This window comes from Drosophila erecta, unplaced genomic scaffold, assembly GCF_003286155.1.
Source record: "Drosophila erecta strain 14021-0224.00,06,07 unplaced genomic scaffold, DereRS2 tig00000126-arrow-pilon, whole genome shotgun sequence".
NCBI classification, from domain to species: Eukaryota; Metazoa; Arthropoda; class Insecta; order Diptera; family Drosophilidae; genus Drosophila; species Drosophila erecta.
In genome coordinates this window covers 4,510,860-4,532,384 of record NW_020825209.1, presented here as the reverse complement: position 1 = coordinate 4,532,384, position 21,525 = coordinate 4,510,860, and the positions used below count along the sequence as shown (strand labels likewise).

Below are 21,525 nucleotides of genomic sequence, written 5' to 3'. Positions count from 1 at the left end.
ATAATTTGTAGACGAAAATTCTTATCGAAATAAAGCAAATTGAAAATACTGATTGTTTTGTTTTAGAAGGAATGTAAGCTTCATTTCGGATCAATATTAAAGGATGCCTTTCACATCGATATTTATCGATATTCGCTTGAATACTCGCACAATGCCTTAAAAGTTAGAGATACGCAGCTATCGATATCATATCGGGCATTAGTCATCGATAAGCAACAGCTGGCTGGATGTAAACAACGTTATTAGCGCAGGCGCAAAACGAAAAGAGAGCGGAAGAGCGGGTCGAGAGAGAGTTTCTGGGGTAGGAAGGACGAAAAATCGATGAAGGACTATCAGCAGGAAGCTCTAAGGAGCCGATTGACTTTGGGCCGTAAAATGATTACGGGCTAAAAGCTAAAAAACACTTCGCGCTAGAGCGAGAGAGGACGAGAGAGCGAGAGGAAGAGAGGGAGAGGGCAAAAGGAGCAACAGCGACAGCAAGCGAAAACTTGGGAAAAATCGCTGCTAAAAATAAAGCGAAAATTAAATTTAAAAATTCTAAAAATCCATAAATTCAAAATTATACCAGAAAAGCTGCTGGAGCATTGTACTAAGCAATCCATCACCTTGTGTGCGTGTGTGTGTGTGTGTGTGCCATAACTCCTGTGAATTTCAAGCATACAGGAAAAAAGGAAACGGAAGAACAGAAGCAGTGAAACCGAAGTGAAAATCATTGAGGAGCCAGAGGTGGAAAAAGCTTCAAAAAATGGCATTGGAAAAGCCAAAATGACACCTAAAAGTTGAATAAAATCTATTTAAGCCATCAAATTGATTCACACGCACACACACACACACACACACACCCAACACACACACACGCACACAGGAGAGCTGGGAAAACACCACCCACTTTTGGGAAAGGAGCAGCAGTAGGAAGACCCCCCCCTCGACGAGCAGCCGGCACACACGCCCCTCTGCGCCCAGCGTTTAAAAATAGCCACAGCTCTGGAAACCAAATATCCTTGGAGCGCAGCCGTTCGAGAAAATGGTAACAATGAACTCGGAGGCGGACAAAACACAAGCCACCAATGCCAGCAGCACCGCGGCGCCGGCCAAGACGGACTGCACCAGCAGCAACAGCAGCGATCCGCTAGCGGTGGCCATTCCGGAGCCACAGACCGCCAACGCCACCACCACCGCCGTCGGAGGAGGAGCAGGAGGAGGTGTAGCACCCGGCACAGCCACTCCGTCGCCAACACCACTGCCCAATGGCAGTAACAATGGCAGTGGGTCAGCTGCCTCACCAACAGCAACAGGAACAGGAGCCACAGCAGCAGGTGTTGCAGCTGCAACAGGCGCAACATCGGCATCCCAGCCAGCAAGCAATCCAACCACTGCACCCACATCCACAGCCACCGTTGCTGGAGCCAAGACGGCAGCCGCCACCACCACATCCTCCTCCTCGGTCACCTCCTCGTCGACGGCGGCGGCGGGCAGCAAGCAGAGCGGCTCCAGCGGCGCACTGCTGACCGTCAGCGGGAACCACCATCACCACCACCACGCCCACCCACAGCAGTCGGCGGCGGGACAGCCGGCCGCCCAGCCGCCCCAACCGCCCACCGCATCCGCCCTAGCGGTTCCATCGGCGTCGCACCATCAGCGCGGCGGGAAGAACGAGGACGCACCCAACATCCTAGTGTATAAAAAGGTAATGCATTTAACCACACTACAATTGCCCCACACCTTAACATATATTATTACTCAATATATAATATTACTCAATATATAATATTACTTAATATATAATAGTTACTTATAAAATAGCTGTACCTATACCTACAAATTGCCACCCTTAGAAGTACAAAGCTAAAAGTCGCATAATCATTTATTGTTACCTTGAACAATGCCTTGCAAATTTGTATTTGCGCGATAATTGCATTTCACTTTTTGTCTTTAGAGTGGTTCATTATCTTTATTATGCACATGCCAGGCTATTGATTGCCAGTCAGTTTTGCCGCTAATTGGCGCTAATTAAATCGATTCCATTCCCAGATGGAGGCCATCATCGAGAAGATGCAGGCGGAGTCGACGGGCGTGGCCGTGCGCACGGTGAAGGCGTTCATGAGCAAGGTGCCATCGGTGTTCACGGGTGCGGACCTGGTGGCTTGGATACTCAAGAACTTCGACGTGGAGGACGTGACGGAGGCCCTGCACTTTGCCCACCTGCTCAGCTCGCATGGCTACATATTCCCCATCGACGACCACGCGCTGACCGTCAAAAACGACGGCACCTTCTACAGGTGAGTGGCACCATCTCTTGCCAGCTTTCCCATATATAAAAGTATGCTCCCACAGATTCCAGACGCCCTACTTTTGGCCCTCGAATTGCTGGGAGCCCGAGAATACGGACTATGCCGTCTACCTTTGCAAGCGCACCATGCAGAACAAGACGCGACTCGAGTTGGCCGACTATGAGGCCGAGAATCTGGCCAAGCTGCAGAAGATGTTCTCCAGGAAGTGGGAGTTTATATTCATGCAGGTAGGCCAACATAAAATGTAGTTCATAAATTAGAAAGAGATAGAGAGTGTTAGAGAGAGAGTGAGGGAAAGTGTTCCGAATATAGAATTATAATATCGACTCTTTTACAATTTTAATGCTGTATGAATATTTTATGGTTTTTCCAGGCCGAATCGCAGAGCAAAGTGGCCAAGAAGCGGGACAAGCTGGAGCGTAAGGTGTTGGACTCGCAGGAGCGGGCCTTCTGGGATGTCCATAGGCCAATGCCCGGCTGCGTCAACACCACCGAGATTGACATAAAGAAGGCCTATAGACGCGGTGGCTCCAGCCACGGAACCGGATCCGCCGGCGCCTCCCTGGCCAAGAATCCCGTCGAGCAGCTGACACGGATCATCGCGCTGCGTAAACAGAAGCTCGAGCGTCGCACAATCAAAGTGTCAAAGGCGGCCGAGGCGTAAGAAATATATTTGTGCATAAGTTACTACTTGATTACATTAAAATTACTATTCTTCCGCAGTTTGGTTGCCTACTACGATCAGTACAATGAGTTCGATTACTTTATAACCTCGCCCGAGCTGCCGAATCCTTGGCAAACGGACAGCACCGAGATGTGGGATACGGAGAAGAATAGGTACGGCTCACCATTTGTTAAAATCAATCAAAAACAATAGATCTAACTTATTACTAATTCACCTTTCAATCCAACAGCAAAGAAGTTCCTGTGCGGCGCGTGAAGCGCTGGGCATTTAGCTTGCGCGAGTTGTTGAACGATGCCATTGGACGCGAGCAGTTCACCAAGTTCTTGGAGAAGGAGTACAGCGGCGAGAACCTCAAGTGAGTTGATAATATACTCGTAGTAAAATAACATAATTTGATAAGCAATAATTAGCATCAATAAACCAGCAAGCCGCAAACTCTTTAGCCTCTTACCATCGGGTTATTGACAATATCTCCTTGACTATTTGCAGATTCTGGGAATCGGTGCAGGAGATGAAGGCGCTGCCGCAATCGGAGATCAAGGAGGCGATCCAGAAGATCTGGCAGGAGTTCCTGGCCCCCGAGGCCCCCTGTCCGGTGAACGTGGACTCCAAGTCGGTGGAGCTGGCCCGCGAGGCGGTCAACTCGCCGAGTGGCCCGAACCGTTGGTGCTTCGACGTGGCCGCCTCGCATGTGTATCACCTGATGAAGAGCGACTCGTACTCCAGGTATCTGCGGTCCGACATGTACAAGGATTACCTAAACTGCTCGCGCAAGAAGATCAAGTCTATACCGAATCTGTTCGGGGTGAAACGTTGAGATACGCTGCGGGGATTCCCCGTCATCGCAGTGGGCTAGAAGTGGTCCTTGCGCAGGGGAATTACCAGATGAACTTGGTACTCACTCGGTACTCATTCGTTGTTACTCATTTAATTAATCTGCCACTGTGTCGCGTGTTCTCTCGATTTTGAAGTACTTTTTATGTGATGGTTTGTTGATCGATTATGCGTTACCTCAAAGTGCCCCAACAAAAACCAAAACCAAATTTGCCCATAGTAGCCATCTCAATCTGTAGCTATCTTCCTCTAAATCAGACGAAAAGCAAAAACACCACTTACTATGCAAATAAGAAACTGCCAAAGGCTTTATTAAGAACAAAAAGTAATCGAATACTGGAGGTTTTTCTGAAATCAATGGATATTTTAAAACAATTACCTGCTGAGGTCTGAAAGATAGGAAATGGGAACTAATTCCCCCACCGAAGAACAATGTCCCTGGAACCCCACAGCAATATTTTAGACATAATTATTCCATAATCGGACATTTCTAAATGTGTAATACCCTACTTTTTGAAGCCACTCAATAGTTGTTTTCAAATCTCTAGCGATTCTCAGTTGAACCATCCGGAATGTACTTATTTTAATAACCGAATACGGAAAGTTGAAGACGAAAGACAACACCAACAACCGCCGAGACCTTATTCTCATACTCGTAATATACAAGCAAATACGAATTATTAATTATTAACCGAAATGCAAAACGATCGTAATCGAAGACACCAAGAAAATATGATGAAAAACTATAGAGAAACCACTAGTAAATGTCAAACTGTAACCAAAAAAACACCAAAGATACGAAAATGCAAAAAGAAACCGATTCTAAGAGGTATTTATATTCGAACTAAGAGAATTAGCTTAATTAATAGGCAAACAAAGCGGAAATATTACGTAAATTGAAAATTGAAAACCCACTCATGCTAGACAGCTTTTGTCAGCGTGCGATGCCATAGCTTTCAGCTTTTCTGCCGGTAAAATTTTAAATAGCTTTTGACACGATCCCCCATCCATCAGAGAAATGTAAGAAAAATGAAAGCGTTGACTTAAGTTCCTTTATTACCTTGATTAGGTGTCTCTTTTCATCACTCCCTCTCTCTCTCTCTCTCTCCCACACACCCGCCCAGTTACCTGCATACCCATACACACCCACTCACATATCGTTAAGGCGCGCCAAAAAAATATGAAAAGTAATAGCTAAGATTTTAATCATAATATTTTTTGCCGCTCACTGTGCGCGTTTGTGTGTATGACGGAGAGAGAGATGGTATTTTGTTTTTAGTGAATGTTTAGAATAAATTATGTTAATAATTATTAAAGTAGTGGCAGCAAGTGGAAGATTGAAAACGAGAGTGCGAGAGCCAAGTTCGGTTGGGCGAGTGGGCAGTGAAGTAGGATAGATAGGGTCAAAGGTGTGATAGCTTATAGGAAGTTAGATCAAAAAAAAACAAGTGAGCTTTACAAACAAATAAAGGGGCTAAACAACTAGGGAGACTTGATAGCCCCAACGAACTTGGTTCTCTCGGTAGAATCTCTCCCAAAATATAATTTGGATTGGACAAACGGGGTAAGACTCGAAAATAATACTCATTCAGATGCGGCTAAAAGAAAGCAGCATGGACTTTAAATATTTTAAAATCTTTAAAAGTTTAAATCTTTACCGAATACCGACTCTCAAGCAATAAGCTGAAGTTTTTGTGTTATAAGTAAAAAAAAAACAAGCTTAAAATAGGTTTTGATGGATAAAACCAAAATAGGTTCACGTAAAAAGCGTTTTCGTATTTTTTTTAAGAAGAAATTTATATATTGACCTTATTTACATTATATTATACTGCTATTATTTTGACCGCAACTGTATAAAAGTGGGCGCAGCTATATATTAATGTGAAACATCAAACTGATCCTCGGATCTTTCGGAATAGCAATTAGACTTAGGTACACTAAGGAAACTTGAAACTTGGAACTATATATATACACATGTAATTTGCACATACACTCATGCACACTAATGCTGCCTACTTTTGGGGAAAAAAAGGAATAGCAAAGGATACAAAAATCTGAGGCGTATTATATGTATTTAATTAGGATCGCATTGTGTATGTCTATCTAATTGTAACTGTAATTGTAATTGTAAATGGTGTCTACAACTTAACAAGCAAATAATAACTATAACTATACAATATAAAGAATACAGAATTCAGTAAAATTAAAGATAAACGAAAAAAGAAAACGGAATAACTATAAACTACGATATATACCATATATCTCGATGTGCGTCTGTGTGTTGGTAGTGACAAATTTAAATCGATTTCAAAATAGCCAAAGCTAAGACAAGAAAAAACTGGGAAACCCCCCCGACTCACAGACAAATTTTCCTTTGGCTTTCCACTGTTATCGTTTGCCAGTTTATATATAATTACATAAATATATATATAGGAACTGTTGGCCAACTGTTTTCCCCCTTTTACTCCAACGCCCCCACCTAATGAAAATAACCAATTAAATGTAGCGGAAACTATAAAAACTCTAAACAAAATCGATGAAAAACTGAGTGGTTAGAAAGGAAAATCGGTCACTTAACTCGGAGAAAATTAATTAAATTAAATAATCAAAAATATTCGATATATGTACGTGTACACAACAAGCAACAGCAAAACAACTTTTTAGGTTTAGACAGCAGGAAAAAATTCAAAAACACTACAAACAACATAAGAAAATCAATAAGTATTAAATAATCCAAAGATCCAAAGATCCAAGGAAAACTACAAGAAAAACACAACAAATGGCCGCGTTTATTGTAAATTGTTCAGCAAGAAAAACAAAAACTGAAGTAAATAAATAAAAGCGCAATTTAAGCAACAAAAACAAAAGTATGAAATAAATGAATTTCATTGTGACTCAAAACTAACTACAACACAAACTTAAGCAAACAAAAGTGTGTTTTATTTGTAATTAGGGAGTTAACCCATTTTAATGAATATCAAATTTATATATTTAGCTTACATTAATTTAAAACTATTATAAATTAGGCATTTTATCCGAATAACTCAATAGAAAATTCATTCCAATTCTAGAGCTCCATTTCATTATGTGATATAAATTAATTCCCGCGTAGGAAATCTACACAATTAGTTATAAAGAAGATGGCTCTGTGGAAAATGGGAAAAACCCCAAATTAAAAACAGAGTTTCCGTTGGCTTATGGCTAGGCCGAACCCAAATCAAATGGCGATAGCGACACCACCCACAACCTGCCCCGACTGTCAGATGTTTACCTTTGTTTATTCATTTTGTATATACTTGTATATTTTTTATTATTACCCGCGAGGTCTCGAGATAAGCCTAAGCAACGACGACTTCCCGTCCCGCAATAAAACTTTGCTGCCCCGTTATCAACTTGTCTCACGGAATACGAGTATGAGTATGAGTCTCAATCTGGAACCGAATGTGGCCAAGTTTTATCCGGGGGATGCAACTTATCTAATTTGCTTTGGCAGGGCTTTTGGCCAAGATACAGATACTTGCGGATGGCAGTGAAGTTGAGATGCAGGAAAAGATGCTCAGATACAGATACAACAACATGCGACGTGACCGGCATTTTGCACAAGTTTTTCCGAAAGACGATGCTACAGGGAAAGGGGGGGTTATTTTTTAGAGAGCAGCCCGATCACGTTTTCGCTATAAAACCTTAAATGGGACTTAGCCTCTCTAAGCCCCGTTCTCTCTGGAAATCCATATATCTGCGTACCTGGAAAAAGAGTGATCATCTCGAGTCATTGAACCGTTGGCCATGTGTTCATCGAACTATCCTATGGGCTTATATGATATAATCTGGTTGGGGTAACGGTACCCGGTGCTTCGTATCCAGGCTGATCGTGCCTATTTGACGCCTCTTTCGGGGCATTGATAATCCATTGACCCACATTTATTTTAAATTAAATACTCGTACAATAAAATACAACACAAAACAAAACAATATTTGAATGACGCAATCGAGTTTTAATGTTCAATTTTGACGGATCAAAAAATTATTCTGATAAGGCAAAAGGTAATGTACAGTCAAGCTTCGTTCAGGATGTACCTTCTTGCAAATCAAACCCCAAAGATTTAATTCCTGCTCGATATTTTTTATAAACGAACTATATTTAAATGAAACTACTGCTAACCGCACACTAGAAAACGCAGAATGATACGCAAATGATTCCTTTATCTTATAGTTTTTATGACATTTTTTTGCGTCTTCATAATCTTTGTTATCTGCTGTATAAGAAATATTTTCATTTTACATTTTATAACTTCCAATGCAGTGCCTTTTTGAGCTTCACAGACTCTTTTCTCAGATTTTCGTGAGTTTCCGAAACTCCCCGCTGAGATTCTAAATTCAAGGCTCACGATTAAGGTAAGCCCCATAAACATTTCTGAGAGCCAACTATCCAAAAAGACACAAATAAATACCAGTAAGTGAAGATTTCACCACTTGCCAGGCCACGAATGTGCGAATTAAGATAAAGGAGCAGGAAGATAAGACTGCAGAAGCCGCAAGACCGGAGAAAAAGCAGAAGAATCCAGACACAAGATAGATGATGGATGACAGGAGGCAGAAGAGGTGTCTTCTCTTATCACTGTTTTTGTGTGTGCGTGTGCAGATCGTTAAACTGTGACAACAACAACAAGCGTTGGCCCATTCGCCGCCTCAATGTGTCACATTGGCAATCAGATAACGGCATCTCTTATCACCAGGCTCCCGAGAATGTCAGAATGAGCAGCAGCAGAGAGAGCGTCGTCTTGCGAACACTGTCTTCGGACCGTGTCACGATTGACACGTCGTAGCTGCGAGAGGAGGAGAGAACCCAACTAGTTCTACGAATGTTTCTAGAGATGCTGACGCGAGCACAGTTGATTTTATCAGATTTATGATCCATTAATAGTTGATTTTATAAATATTTCAAATAAAATGTATACTCGTATTAACAGCCCCTATCACTTTCCTCCCTTTTTTGAATAGTCATGTTTTTGGCCATTTTTTCATTCTTGATCACGATAAAAAAATGTATTTTTTATTTAAATTCTAGTTTAAAGTGGTATATTATTCCATATTTGAAACAGTATTTTCAAAGTTTCGGCTACAATAGTCATCACTTTTGACCGATGAATCTGTTACAAATAATACATTTTGGCGATAGTGTTTTCATTTGAGACAAGAACTCGATAAAGCTTCTCAACCTTCAGTAAAACATGCAAACTGATTTTTAAGTTATAAATAATCCAATCTTTGGTATTGTAAAAAAAGTTTTCAAGCATACTAGGCTTAAATGAGATCTAGTCATTTTAAACAAATATACTCTTGCTTAAGTTTAAATATTGTATTAAAAGTATATAATATAATATAACTAGTATTTTTTCCCAACCAGTTGCAGCATCTCTGGTGCGAAGATTGGAGAGCGGAGAGTGGAGAGCATCTTCCCGAGTCGCCACAAGAGCAACAACAAACACCTCCGCCTCAGTCGCCGTCGGCAGCGAAAAGCGAGCCGCTGGCAGCGACGTTTGCCAGTCGCTTCTCAGCATTCTTCGCCTCTGGTTCGAAATTCTCAGGCCGATTAGAAAAGAAAAGCATAAAGACCCTACCGAATAAAGACCGAGGGACAGGGGAGCGGTGGCCAGCGAACAGAAGACGGAAAAACAGAAAATAACAAAAATCCATTTCTATATACCCAACATCGACATCGAGAATCCACACCGAGATCGAGATCGAGATCGATATGTGTATATGAACGCAGTTCCTCCTCGTAGACCGGTCGTCCGTAGTAGCATCGTTGTGTTCCCACAGTTCCAAAGTTCAGTGAGTGGGCAAAAGAAGAATCGAGGGTGGAGAATCCGAATCCGAAACCAAAACCCAACCGAAACCCAAAATCGTGTATCCGAATCCTGCGCGGAGGAGAGAGAATCGATCCAAGATTTGTTGTAATGGTGCACAGGCGCTGGATTTTCTGTGAGAGCGGCGAGGATCCAAACTTCAGGAAGGAGCACTACGAGTACACCCAAAGCCAGCACCGATAATTCCAATCCAAAAAAGTCCATTCAACTTGCTGCAATTATTTGTGCCAACGATCTCATTTGGAACCGCAAAATAATCACGACATAATAAAACAAAAATAAATTTTAAAACCAAAATCCCCCACGAAAAACAATTGAAATGCGTGCATAATTGCTAATATAAAACAAAAGAAGAAAAAAGAACAGAATTTCAGTGCTTTTTGTTTGTATTTTTTATTGTTTGGCTTTTTGTGCTCCGCAAATGTGAGAAGAGAATTCAATCGAAGAATTGCAAACACGAAGCGAGGGAAAGAGTGCGTGAGATAGAGAGCAGAAAGAGAGAAGGAGATCCACGGCGGCCAAAAAGCATTTTCAAGTGAGTACACTAAGAAAAATACCTATATACACATGCATACGAGCTTAATAATATCAAAGCGTTATGCACAGTAAATGGCTTTGTAGTTAAAGAATATGATCTCCATGAAAATCGCAATTTCAATCAGTATTAAGCATTCTACAACTATATACAATGGTACAGACTCAATTTTAACTTTCCAAAGAAGGTGTTTTCATGTGGGTCGCCTTTTCCGAGTGTACCAAATGCCGACAAACATGTTTAGCCCAAGTAACCCCCCAAAAACCCCCCTTTTCGAAGGCTATAAATAAAATGCACAAAGTGGGAAAGAGCGGGCAAAGGAGCGAAAAGGATGGCAGACAGCTGGTGTGCATATTCGTATGGCTCATCTTTTATTTCTCTTTGTGGGCCATGCAATTGGCAAAATAATTTGGGCTATCGCTTCGCTTGGAAAACAGGTGTTTTCCTTTTCAATGCTTATCAGCAGCTAGAACAAAGCCAATTATTTTGAAATCCCCACGAGAAAAAAGTAAACAATGTGTTTTCACACTTCGAAGTGTTTTTGTTTCAGAAAAAAGCGAGAAGAATCGCCAAGAGCAACAGCGGATAAATAAAATTTATTGATAGGGGGCAAAAAAAATTAAATGTTTTCATCATTAGTTTCTATATATAGTATCGTTGTGCACATATATAGCCACTTCTTGCGCAGTCCAGCATGTGAAAAAATATGAAAAAACAACATCAACAACAGAGAACAATAAAAGAAGAACTTGCTGAACGAGCCAAGGCACTTTTATTCCTATATATTTATGTATGTAGGATGGCCACCAATTATTGTCAAAAAGTTGACTACGTGACCAAACAGGAAATAGAGAAGAAAAGAGCGAGCTGAACAAGTGGAGGAATCTTTTTCGGTTTTTCTCGGGAAGCTTTCACTTCCAAGGGGGTCACGAGTCCCCTTCCTCGCTCCTCTCTGTAGATCCCCCCTCCCGCCTTTCCATCCCACAGTTAGTCAATCAAAAAGCATCGAGCAATAAATTCTCCCCCATTTAAAATTAAGCGACACTCGGCGATCTGATCAATTAATATATTATTTAATGTCTCTCCATGGCAACGTCATCGATTCATTTGTTTTGCTTCATGTAAAGCACTTAAAGATACAGATGCACATGACCACAGCAGAGGTTAGGCTAATAGGTAAAGTGGTTTATCAATTAAGTAATGGAGAGGAAAGAAAATATGTTGGATTTTTGTTATATATATGTACAGCTGGGTTATCACTGTGTCGTATTTTATAGTATAGATTCCTAATTAACTGCCCTCTGCTGTGCTGCGTCCGACATATCCGATTTAGGCTCCCTTGCAAAGTGGGCCAGACAATTCCCAAGAATTGGTTGCCTTGCTTTTTGTGGGAGTCAGTTTCGTCAAGTTTTTCTTATTCTGCTTTAGTTTTATGATTTTCTTGTCGCGGCAATTAAGGAAATTGTTGTGCTATGCTATGTTGTAGTTGTTTGTGCCATATAGATTGCCACACATCGTATAATGGTGAGGGAGGTCGGGAATATCGCCCCAGGAATTTTAATTAAATTGTGCATTGTTCTGAGCCACAAACGCAACTATAGTTATCAACTTCGGTCTTTCTAGGTGGTTTCATAACGTTTCAAAGTGTTTACAGAATGGCAAAATGGCTGGGGTCTAAAAAATAACATTAAAAGGCGGGCATTCTCAGGATTAGAATCTTTTCAATTACTTAAGCTGCTAAAAATTGACTGAACATTGGCAAGAAGTATCTTTTGGTGAAATTACATATAAGCTAGAAAATTCTAAAAAGTCCATATAAACATGGTACCAATGTACATACATATGTGTCTGGCTGTGCCATGCACAATCAACATGATATCCGATGTAATCCGATGAAAATCTACCCCAATTAAGTGCATTATTTGTGCTTACAAACAACAGTATATCATTTTCCCCTGGCAACAAATGGGAAATCTGGGCGGTGCCACAGAGTACATAGTACTATTACCACATCTATTATATATTTTGTGGCACTGGAGCTGCATTATCCCTCTTATCGGGTGTTGATAAGCCCCAGAGATGATTCCAGGTGAACTGCAGATTCGCCAAATCTGTATATGTATATGTACATGCATTAATTCTATCTCGCTGGGCTGAATCATATGGTATATATGACGCATGTGCTTCAGAAAACAAATAGGGAAATTCACCCATCTACTAGGAATCGTATACTTTTACGGCCTTGTTATTGTTTTTGTGTCTGGGCTAATTATTTGTAAATCTGGCAAGCTGGGGAACCAAGTATCGAAATAAATACATTTATCCGAAGGTCTTAAGAGCATAACTCTAAATGCGAATTAAGCGAGAAACCAAAGTGCAGATCCCACGAAAATAACCGAAGCCGAGTCATCAGTAATATATATTATACATATACATATATATATATATACATACATGTATATGGCATATGGAACTGACAAATATTTTGGTGATCTCTGCACTTGGCTGATTTGTACTCCAATTGGGTTTCTGGGCCACCGCTGATCGGAATCGGTATTTTCAAAGTCAAGCTCAGCCGGTAATGTAATTTGTAATTGCCGGGTGTTTTACCTAAACAATATGATACATGGTACATACCTATATGTATCTGTTCTCCCCGCGATTTAGCGTTCCCCCAGCTTTTCTTTCGGCCTTTCCCTTCATTCGGTTTTCCCAGTATTTGTGGATTTCCATTTTGTACTGCCAGTCAGCTGACATCGCGCACATGCAACCGGTAAAGATATAATATATCATACCACACATACTTAACGTTTGGAAATATAATTTGCTCTTCAACATCGGGTCAATGACTCGATCCGATCCTCGACCCAAAGCTGGTGCAATTTGTGAATGGAAGCATGCGAATTGTATTCAAAATTTGGATTTCGTCACGTAGTACTACGCATATCATCGCTGCACCGGAAGTACTGTATATAGTTATATTTAGTATATAGTATATAGTTATAGAAGTATATGGAAGATACGGAAATGCATAGGCAATGGTTGACTTTAATCTTTAGTCTTGCAGTTTTGCAAATATGTTAATGGCGAGCAAAATTGATTGGAGATACAAAGAGTTGGGCCTCTGGATGATTATAAGGATGAAACTCGAGAGAAATAAAATCGAAAAAACAAGGAAAGAGGTTAATGCACCCCGATTCTTACGTAAATCGGTGTCGGAGTCGTCCCAAATTGGGTCCTCACCCAGAAAGCAAACTTAATACGAGTATATTAACAGGCGCATTAAATCATTCAAATGAGCCAAACGAGTCGGAAAACGGGAATGAAAACGAGGACAATCAATGACAAACTCTTTGCAACCAACCGGTTTATATTTTAGTATATTTATGCCGTTGCGCTGTCTTATCAGTGCGAACTGATAATGGAGCACCATAAGTGTATATCATATTTGCGCTTGTCATATGATGCATCTGTATCTGAGTCTACATGGACTGCAATTAAGAGTATCTATTGTGGCCGACGAGGTTCGGGCGTGTCATTCAGTAGACGCAGTTTGAATTACAATTGCAAATTTCCATTGTCTGATCGACTTCGAGGTTTTCACATCTCGAAGTTCGCCGCATTCTCATTTGCAGAGATCTTAAGTATTTCATCGGTAATCAAGACTTGTCGCCACGCTATCTGGTATCTTGAATATATGTATATATGTACTATATGTCTGTACTGGAGCACAGACCACTTTCAGATAAAGTTCACAATATCAAAGAACGATGGCAATTCTTTGCAACCGGTTTCTAGATAATACCAGATGACAAGAACCTTATTAACTTGCCTGCTATTATTAATTTCTTGGCCAATTACCACCTCTCCACTCCCTTTTGCAATTTTCAATTCACCCCACTCACTGCAATTGACAAAAAAGTAACTGATTTTTTCTGCTTAGCTTTTTATTTTTAAATTGCATTTCTGGGATCGCGTGCTGCTACCCATTGCTGTTCTCAAGGTATGTTGGCCCTTTTCCAACGGAAAAAGTACTACTTTGAATTTAAGTTTTCTTTGTTCCTGTATAGAAGTAGATACTTTGCTAAATTTCGCTAAATATTGGCATTGAATCCGTTTACTGTGGTTTCCCTTATTGTTCTCCACCACTAAGGTATGTCCAAAGTCCAGAAACTGCAACTTTAAGCCGAAATATTTGTGTTGACTTGAGTTCCCTCAGTTCTCTACCACTTGGGCACGTCCAAAGTCCAGATATGAAAGGTTTGAAGCTCTCAGATGACAGCATATCCACATCGATTATGCTATATGGCCACTTTTGCTGGACGCTTTTCCAGTCCGATTTCAACATTTGACCGCCCCAGATCGCCACGAATCGGTTTCAGCCCGACCAAGCTGGCTTTAGTTTCCTACTCTGTTTGTTTATTATTTATTTTGTGTAAATTGAAGAAAAGTCCAATGCTGAAGTGTAATTGACAAACGCCTTGGTGCAAATACTATCTTATTATTGAGACAAATAAATATGTGTGTAAGGACGACAAACAATCACGTGCAGCCCTTATCGTTCAAGTGAACTGGAAATCCCCTCGTGATAAGACCGATCTTCGATGCAGTATCATCCACCATAGTTTTACAAATCAAGTATACGCCGGGTGGGGTGATAATTCCATTTCATCTTGATATTTGGCCTTATCTCTGTGCGGTGTAAAAAAAAACACAGCCATAAAGCGCTTCTCTCACAACACCATAAATAATATGCACATAAATTATAAACGTTAAAAAGAAGAACAAAGCATATATAATAGATATAACTTAAACGTAAACAGCCGCTTTTTGTTTACCTAATGTTTTAATGCAAGCAAACAGCAAACGAATAAAATAGTATCAACTTCCACTTTTGAAAATATATGAAATATTCCTCGATTTTATGTTCAGTGTAGATTCTCATTGAGAAATATTTTGTATATTAAGTGGAATCTTTAAAGTCAACAATACAAACAATGTGTTAAATGAAATTAATAGAACTAATCAGATAACGAGATGTTAATTGCTCGGGTTTTAATAACCGGCAATATTAAACTATGAAACTAAATACTTTGTTAGATCTAGTAATAAACAATAAATATTTGATCCTCGCAGGCTGGAAAATCAAAGACTGCACCAACAATTCAACTCATGTGTCGCACTCAAATCATTGAATAAATATGCTTGCATCAACAATATAGGGACAGTAGTAAATTAACCAATTGATATCAATAAAAAACAAAATCGAGAGGAGTGAATAGAACGAATATCAAAATGCGCGCCGTATACGACTTGTTGCTGAGCAACGCCTTTGATCCCAGGTACGAATAGTATTCACAATATCTATATGTGTATAAAAACAAATATACATATGGCTATATAGACCACAATCCCAATCAGAATCGCAGACATACGTATGTGGGTTTGGAATATGATACATCTTGGCCGGTAATTGAATGCTAACCAATGTTAATTGGACTCTAAACGAGAAATGCTTAGCAAACATATGATTTTCACCGTCTGCTTCTCAGTGACGCAGTTGATTTTATTGACAAAGATGGGGCGTTTATCAAATGTTTATTGTATTATTAACCCAATGCGATATACGCTAAATATTTGCCAAGCAAATCGAAAACAGCAATTAGGCTGAAAAGTGTTCTTGGCTAAATAAATTAAAAAAAATACTCCACTAACACATTAATAAAACCTTTTTACAGTCTATCAATAGAACTATAGTAAGACCCGGTTTTTTCGGAATAAATAATTATCTAGTGCTATTCGGCTTAATTTATCCCATACTGGCTACAAATCGATTCAAAACTAATTATGTACTTTACATATTTTGTACCTGTAACTTTTTGTACCTTAACCATTGTAAGAATTCTTATAAAATTATGAAATTAGCTCACATCTAATAGTTTGCTGCATATAATAGCCCATTGTCTGGATAGTACAGCAATTACAGTTAGTGATCGGTACCGCTTCCACTGCAAAAATCTCATGGGTATTCATTGGGGATTAGCAATTGTGAGCTACCAATTAACCGAAGTTCCCATCAAATAAACATGAGGCGTCTAGACTACACTGGGAAAAAATACACATTAATATCATACACATCACCGAAATCTGCAAAAAAATAGCAATTCCATTTTTTAGCACAGTTCGATTAGAAATTTAATAACGAACGCAACGAGGTATGCCATTCCACATTCAGACAATTACTTTTAAAGTTGTGGCCAAAAAACTGATTATTTTATGACCGAAATTCGAAAAAACGGATTTTGGCAAAAACTAAAATATTTGTGGTGGCATTTTAATCATAACTTGGCTAAAAATGATCATAAAGTTGCAAGAATTACTGTTTTAAACAGCTTATTACCAATGCTAACGAACCCTACCACTTTTTGACGGATTTGTGAAAATTAATTTTTCGATCATTTTTCGCATTTTTTGTAAGGGGTAACATCATCAAAATTTGCAAAAAATGGCAAAAAATTAGCATTTATATTTTTTAAGCCAGTTCGATTAGAAATTTAATAACGAACGCAACGAGGTATGCCATTCCACATTCAGACAATTACTTTTAAAGTTGTGGCCAAAAAACGGATTATTTTATGACCGAAATTCGAAAAAACGGATTTTGGCAAAAACTAAAATATTTGTGGTGGCATTTTAATCATAACTTGGCTAAAAATGATCATAAAGTTGCAAGAATTACTGTTTTGAGCAGCTTATTACCAATGCTAACGAACCCTATCACTTTTTGACGGATTTGTGAAAATTAATTTTTCGATCATTTTTCGCATTTTTTGTAAGGGGTAACATCATCAAAATTTGCAAAAAATGGCAAAAAATTAGCAATCCTATTTTTTAACACAGTTCGATTAGAAATTTAATAACGAACGCAACGAGGTATGCCATTCCACATTCAGACAATTACTTTTAAAGTTGTGGCCAAAAAACTGATTATTTTATGACCGAAATTCGAAAAAACGGATTTTGGCAAAAACTAAAATATTTGTGGTGGCATTTTAATCATAACTTGGCTAAAAATGATCATAAAGTTGCAAGAATTACTGTTTTGAGCAGCTTATTACCAATGCTAACGAACCCTATCACTTTTTGACGGATTTGTGAAAATTAATTTTTCGATCATTTTTCGCATTTTTTGTAAGGGGTAACATCATCAAAATTTGCAAAAAATGGCAAAAAATTAGCAATCCTATTTTTTAACACAGTTCGATTAGAAATTTAATAACGAACGCAACGAGGTATGCCATTCCACATTCAGACTATTATTTTTAAAGTTGTGGCCAAAAAACTGATTATTTTATGACCGAAATTCGAAAAAACGGATTTTGGCAAAAACTAAAATATTTGTGGTGGCATTTTAATCATAACTTGGCTAAAAATGATCATAAAGTTGCAAGAATTACTGTTTTAAACAGCTTATTACCAATGCTAACGAACCCTACCACTTTTTGACGGATTTGTGAAAATTAATTTTTCGATCATTTTTCGCATTTTTTGTAAGGGGTAACATCATCAAAATTTGCAAAAAATGGCAAAAAATTAGCATTTATATTTTTTAAGCCAGTTCGATTAGAAATTTAATAACGAACGCAACGAGGTATGCCATTCCACATTCAGACAATTACTTTTAAAGTTGTGGCCAAAAAACGGATTATTTTATGACCGAAATTCGAAAAAAACGGATTTTGGCAAAAACTAAAATATTTGTGGTGGCATTTTAATCATAACTTGGCTAAAAATGATCATAAAGTTGCAAGAATTACTGTTTTGAGCAGCTTATTACCAATGCTAACGAACCCTATCACTTTTTGACGGATTTGTGAAAATTAATTTTTCGATCATTTTTCGCATTTTTTGTAAGGGGTAACATCATCAAAATTTGCAAAAAATGGCAAAAAATTAGCAATCCTATTTTTTAACACAGTTCGATTAGAAATTTAATAACGAACGCAACGAGGTATGCCATTCCACATTCAGACAATTACTTTTAAAGTTGTGGCCAAAAAACTGATTATTTTATGACCGAAATTCGAAAAAAACGGATTTTGGCAAAAACTAAAATATTTGTGGTGGCATTTTAATCATAACTTGGCTAAAAATGATCATAAAGTTGCAAGAATTACTGTTTTGAGCAGCTTATTACCAATGCTAACGAACCCTATCACTTTTTGACGGATTTGTGAAAATTAATTTTTCGATCATTTTTCGCATTTTTTGTAAGGGGTAACATCATCAAAATTTGCAAAAAATGGCAAAAAATTAGCAATCCTATTTTTTAACACAGTTCGATTAGAAATTTAATAACGAACGCAACGAGGTATGCCATTCCACATTCAGACAATTACTTTTAAAGTTGTGGCCAAAAATCTGATTATTTTATGACCGAAATTCCAAAAAACGGATTTTGGCAAAAACTAAAATATTTTTGGTGGCATTTTAATCATAACTTGGCTAAAAATGATCATAAAGATGCAAGAATTACTGTTTTGAGCAGCTTATTACCAATGCTAACGAACCCTATCACTTTTTGACGGATTTGTGAAAATTAATTTTTCGATCATTTTTCGCATTTTTTGTAAGGGGTAACATCATCAAAATTTGCAAAAAATGGCAAAAAATTAGCATTTATATTTTTTAAGCCAGTTCGATTAGAAATTTAATAACGAACGCAACGAGGTATGCCATTCCACATTCAGACAATTACTTTTAAAGTTGTGGCCAAAAAACGGATTATTTTATGACCGAAATTCGAAAAAAACGGATTTTGGCAAAAACTAAAATATTTGTGGTGGCATTTTAATCATAACTTGGCTAAAAATGATCATAAAGTTGCAAGAATTACTGTTTTGAGCAGCTTATTACCAATGCTAACGAACCCTATCACTTTTTGACGGATTTGTGAAAATTAATTTTTCGATCATTTTTCGCATTTTTTGTAAGGGGTAACATCATCAAAATTTGCAAAAAATGGCAAAAAATTAGCAATCCTATTTTTTAACACAGTTCGAATAGAAATTTAATAACGAACGCAACGAGGTATGCCATTCCACATTCAGACAATTACTTTTAAAGTTGTGGCCAAAAAACTGATTATTTTATGACCGAAATTCGAAAAAACGGATTTTGGCAAAAACTAAAATATTTGTGGTGGCATTTTAATCATAACTTGGCTAAAAATGATCATAAAGTTGCAAGAATTACTGTTTTGAGCAGCTTATTACCAATGCTAACGAACCCTATCACTTTTTGACGGATTTGTGAAAATTAATTTTTCGATCATTTTTCGCATTTTTTGTAAGGGGTAACATCATCAAAATTTGCAAAAAATGGCAAAAAATTAGCAATCCTATTTTTTAACACAGTTCGATTAGAAATTTAATAACGAACGCAACGAGGTATGCCATTCCACATTCAGACAATTACTTTTAAAGTTGTGGCCAAAAATCTGATTATTTTATGACCGAAATTCCAAAAAACGGATTTTGGCAAAAACTAAAATATTTTTGGTGGCATTTTAATCATAACTTGGCTAAAAATGATCATAAAGATGCAAGAATTACAGTTTTGAGCAGCTTATTACCAATGCTAACGAACCCTATCACTTTTTGACGGATTTTGGAAAATTAATTTTTCGCTCATTTTTCGCATTTTTTGTAAGGGGTAACATCATCAAAATTTGCAAAAAATGGCAAAAAATTAGCAATCCTATTTTTTAACACAGTTCGATTAGAAATTTAATAACGAACGCAACGAGGTATGCCATTCCATATTCAGACAATTATTTTTAAAGTTGTGGCCAAAAAACTGATTATTTTATGACCGAAATTCGAAAAAACGGATTTTGGCAAAAACTAAAATATATTTGATGTTTTTTCCCCGTGTAATCCTGTATTTTTGTCTTACTTTCCAGAATGGTGCTCCAGAACCACAACACTGTGGTGGCCCGTTCCACCTTGACGCCGAACAGCAGCAGCCAGAACTTTGGCTCCCATCCGCTGGGACATCACGGTGGATCGGCCAACGGATCCGGATCCGGACGTAGGCCTCTGAACGCCGGACCTAGCAGACAGCGCCCCATTGTGGACCTCCTGGTGGCCATGGTGGCCGTGCCGGTGCTGATCCTCTGCGCCCTGCAGCTGGAGAAGAATCTGCGGGACACCAGTGAGGAGTCCCGCTGGCTCGTCTTTGCCTTGGGCATCGGGATGCTGGTGATTAGCGTGATTATCTGCGGGTATGTTACGCATCGCATGGGCGTCTGCATTTGGGCGGGGCCCATCGACGAGGCAGGAAACCGGTCCACCAATGGAGCCATGCCACATGTGAGTACTGGGTAGAATTTCATTTATTTCCATTATATTTTTAATAAACCTGATCTATATTCCAGATCAACTCCCAGAACGATGTGCTGCGCATTGTGGACTCACTGCCGCCAAGTTACGATAGTGTGGTCAAGTTCGAACTGCCGCCGCCGGCCTACGACTGTCTGGTTATCGACATGGATCAGTCGAAGGATCTGGAGCCGCCACAGACCTCTGCCAAGCCAGGAGCTGGAGGAGCCACATCCCCACCCGGAACCACCCTGCACATCTAGGGGGAGCAATGGGTGAAGCAGTAGAAGGAGGAGAGAGAATTAAGAGATTTTTTCCCAACTGGCAGCACAACGGATTTCTGTACTTGACCCACTTAAAAAACCACATGCAAACAAATCAATAACTACGATTGCGATAAGTGGTATTCTGGAAACTCTGGTGCTTTCGAAAATTCCCAGAGCATTCAGCTGAATATCGCCATATATCCGTATATCTATTATAAGGTTTGGCTAACTGGTAGCTTGGCAAAGCACTATGGCATTGTATTTACTTTGATTTTAAGCAGCTAGTATTTTAACTCGTAGCGCCCATCAATAACGATATCGATTCTCTCGCATTGTACATAGCGTTCTGTAAAACACACAGCATCTAGTCCAAAGTTGTATATAGCAAAAGAAATAACTGAACCACACATGATGCGCCCATATAAGTTTTAAACACATATATTGAATGCCAGGGTAGGGCGGGAATCAAATTACAAAACTACAGGGTAGCAATTAGTCTTAGTCTAGCGTAACGCCTGTATATAACTATGTATATTTCGATTACAAATACTTTTATAGCCATATCGACATCGATGTCGATTGCCAACAAATGTCGGAAAACGTTCAGTGTTGCTTTCCAGAAATAAAGAATTCCTATTAAGTTTATTGAAAACCAAGCGAAT

The 21,525-nt window shown here is 38.9% G+C and overlaps 3 protein-coding genes across 3 annotated transcripts; all 3 read left to right on the top strand.

The window, feature by feature from the left end:
- The first annotated feature begins 171 nt into the window (after positions 1–171).
- LOC6550038 (regulator of G-protein signaling 7) lies at positions 172–6,737 on the top strand. The gene is made up of 7 exons (XM_001977468.3): positions 172–1,687; positions 2,032–2,279; positions 2,335–2,518; positions 2,665–2,951; positions 3,015–3,128; positions 3,206–3,331; positions 3,466–6,737. Exons 1-7 carry the CDS (start codon positions 1,025–1,027, stop codon positions 3,791–3,793), a joined length of 1,950 nt encoding a protein of 649 aa, XP_001977504.2. The 5' UTR covers positions 172–1,024; the 3' UTR covers positions 3,794–6,737.
- A 2,574-nt stretch (positions 6,738–9,311) lies between these two features.
- Positions 9,312–21,524, top strand: LOC6550037. Its single transcript, XM_015155335.2, has 3 exons — positions 9,312–10,215; positions 20,180–20,588; positions 20,654–21,524. The coding sequence occupies exons 2-3, from the start codon at positions 20,181–20,183 to the stop codon at positions 20,858–20,860; spliced, it is 615 nt and encodes a 204-aa protein (XP_015010821.1). The 5' UTR covers positions 9,312–10,215; position 20,180; the 3' UTR covers positions 20,861–21,524.
- On the top strand, positions 9,757–9,885 carry LOC113564487. Its single transcript, XM_026981800.1, has one exon. It carries the CDS (start codon positions 9,771–9,773, stop codon positions 9,861–9,863), a length of 93 nt encoding a protein of 30 aa, XP_026837601.1. The 5' UTR covers positions 9,757–9,770; the 3' UTR covers positions 9,864–9,885.
- Position 21,525: the final 1 nt, after the last annotated feature.

Excerpts from the sequence above, each read along its gene's own strand:
- LOC6550038 (XM_001977468.3), top strand. The coding sequence starts at position 1,025 with ATGGTAACAATGAACTCGGAGGCGGACAAAACACAAGCCACCAATGCC. Across the intron at positions 2,519-2,664 it reads GGGAGTTTATATTCATGCAG|GCCGAATCGCAGAGCAAAGT; the intron begins GTAGGCCAACAT and ends TGGTTTTTCCAG. Across the intron at positions 2,952-3,014 it reads GTGTCAAAGGCGGCCGAGGC|TTTGGTTGCCTACTACGATC; the intron begins GTAAGAAATATA and ends ATTCTTCCGCAG.
- LOC113564487 (XM_026981800.1), top strand. The coding sequence starts at position 9,771 with ATGGTGCACAGGCGCTGGATTTTCTGTGAGAGCGGCGAGGATCCAAAC.
- LOC6550037 (XM_015155335.2), top strand. The coding sequence starts at position 20,181 with ATGGTGCTCCAGAACCACAACACTGTGGTGGCCCGTTCCACCTTGACG. Across the intron at positions 20,589-20,653 it reads CCAATGGAGCCATGCCACAT|ATCAACTCCCAGAACGATGT; the intron begins GTGAGTACTGGG and ends TCTATATTCCAG.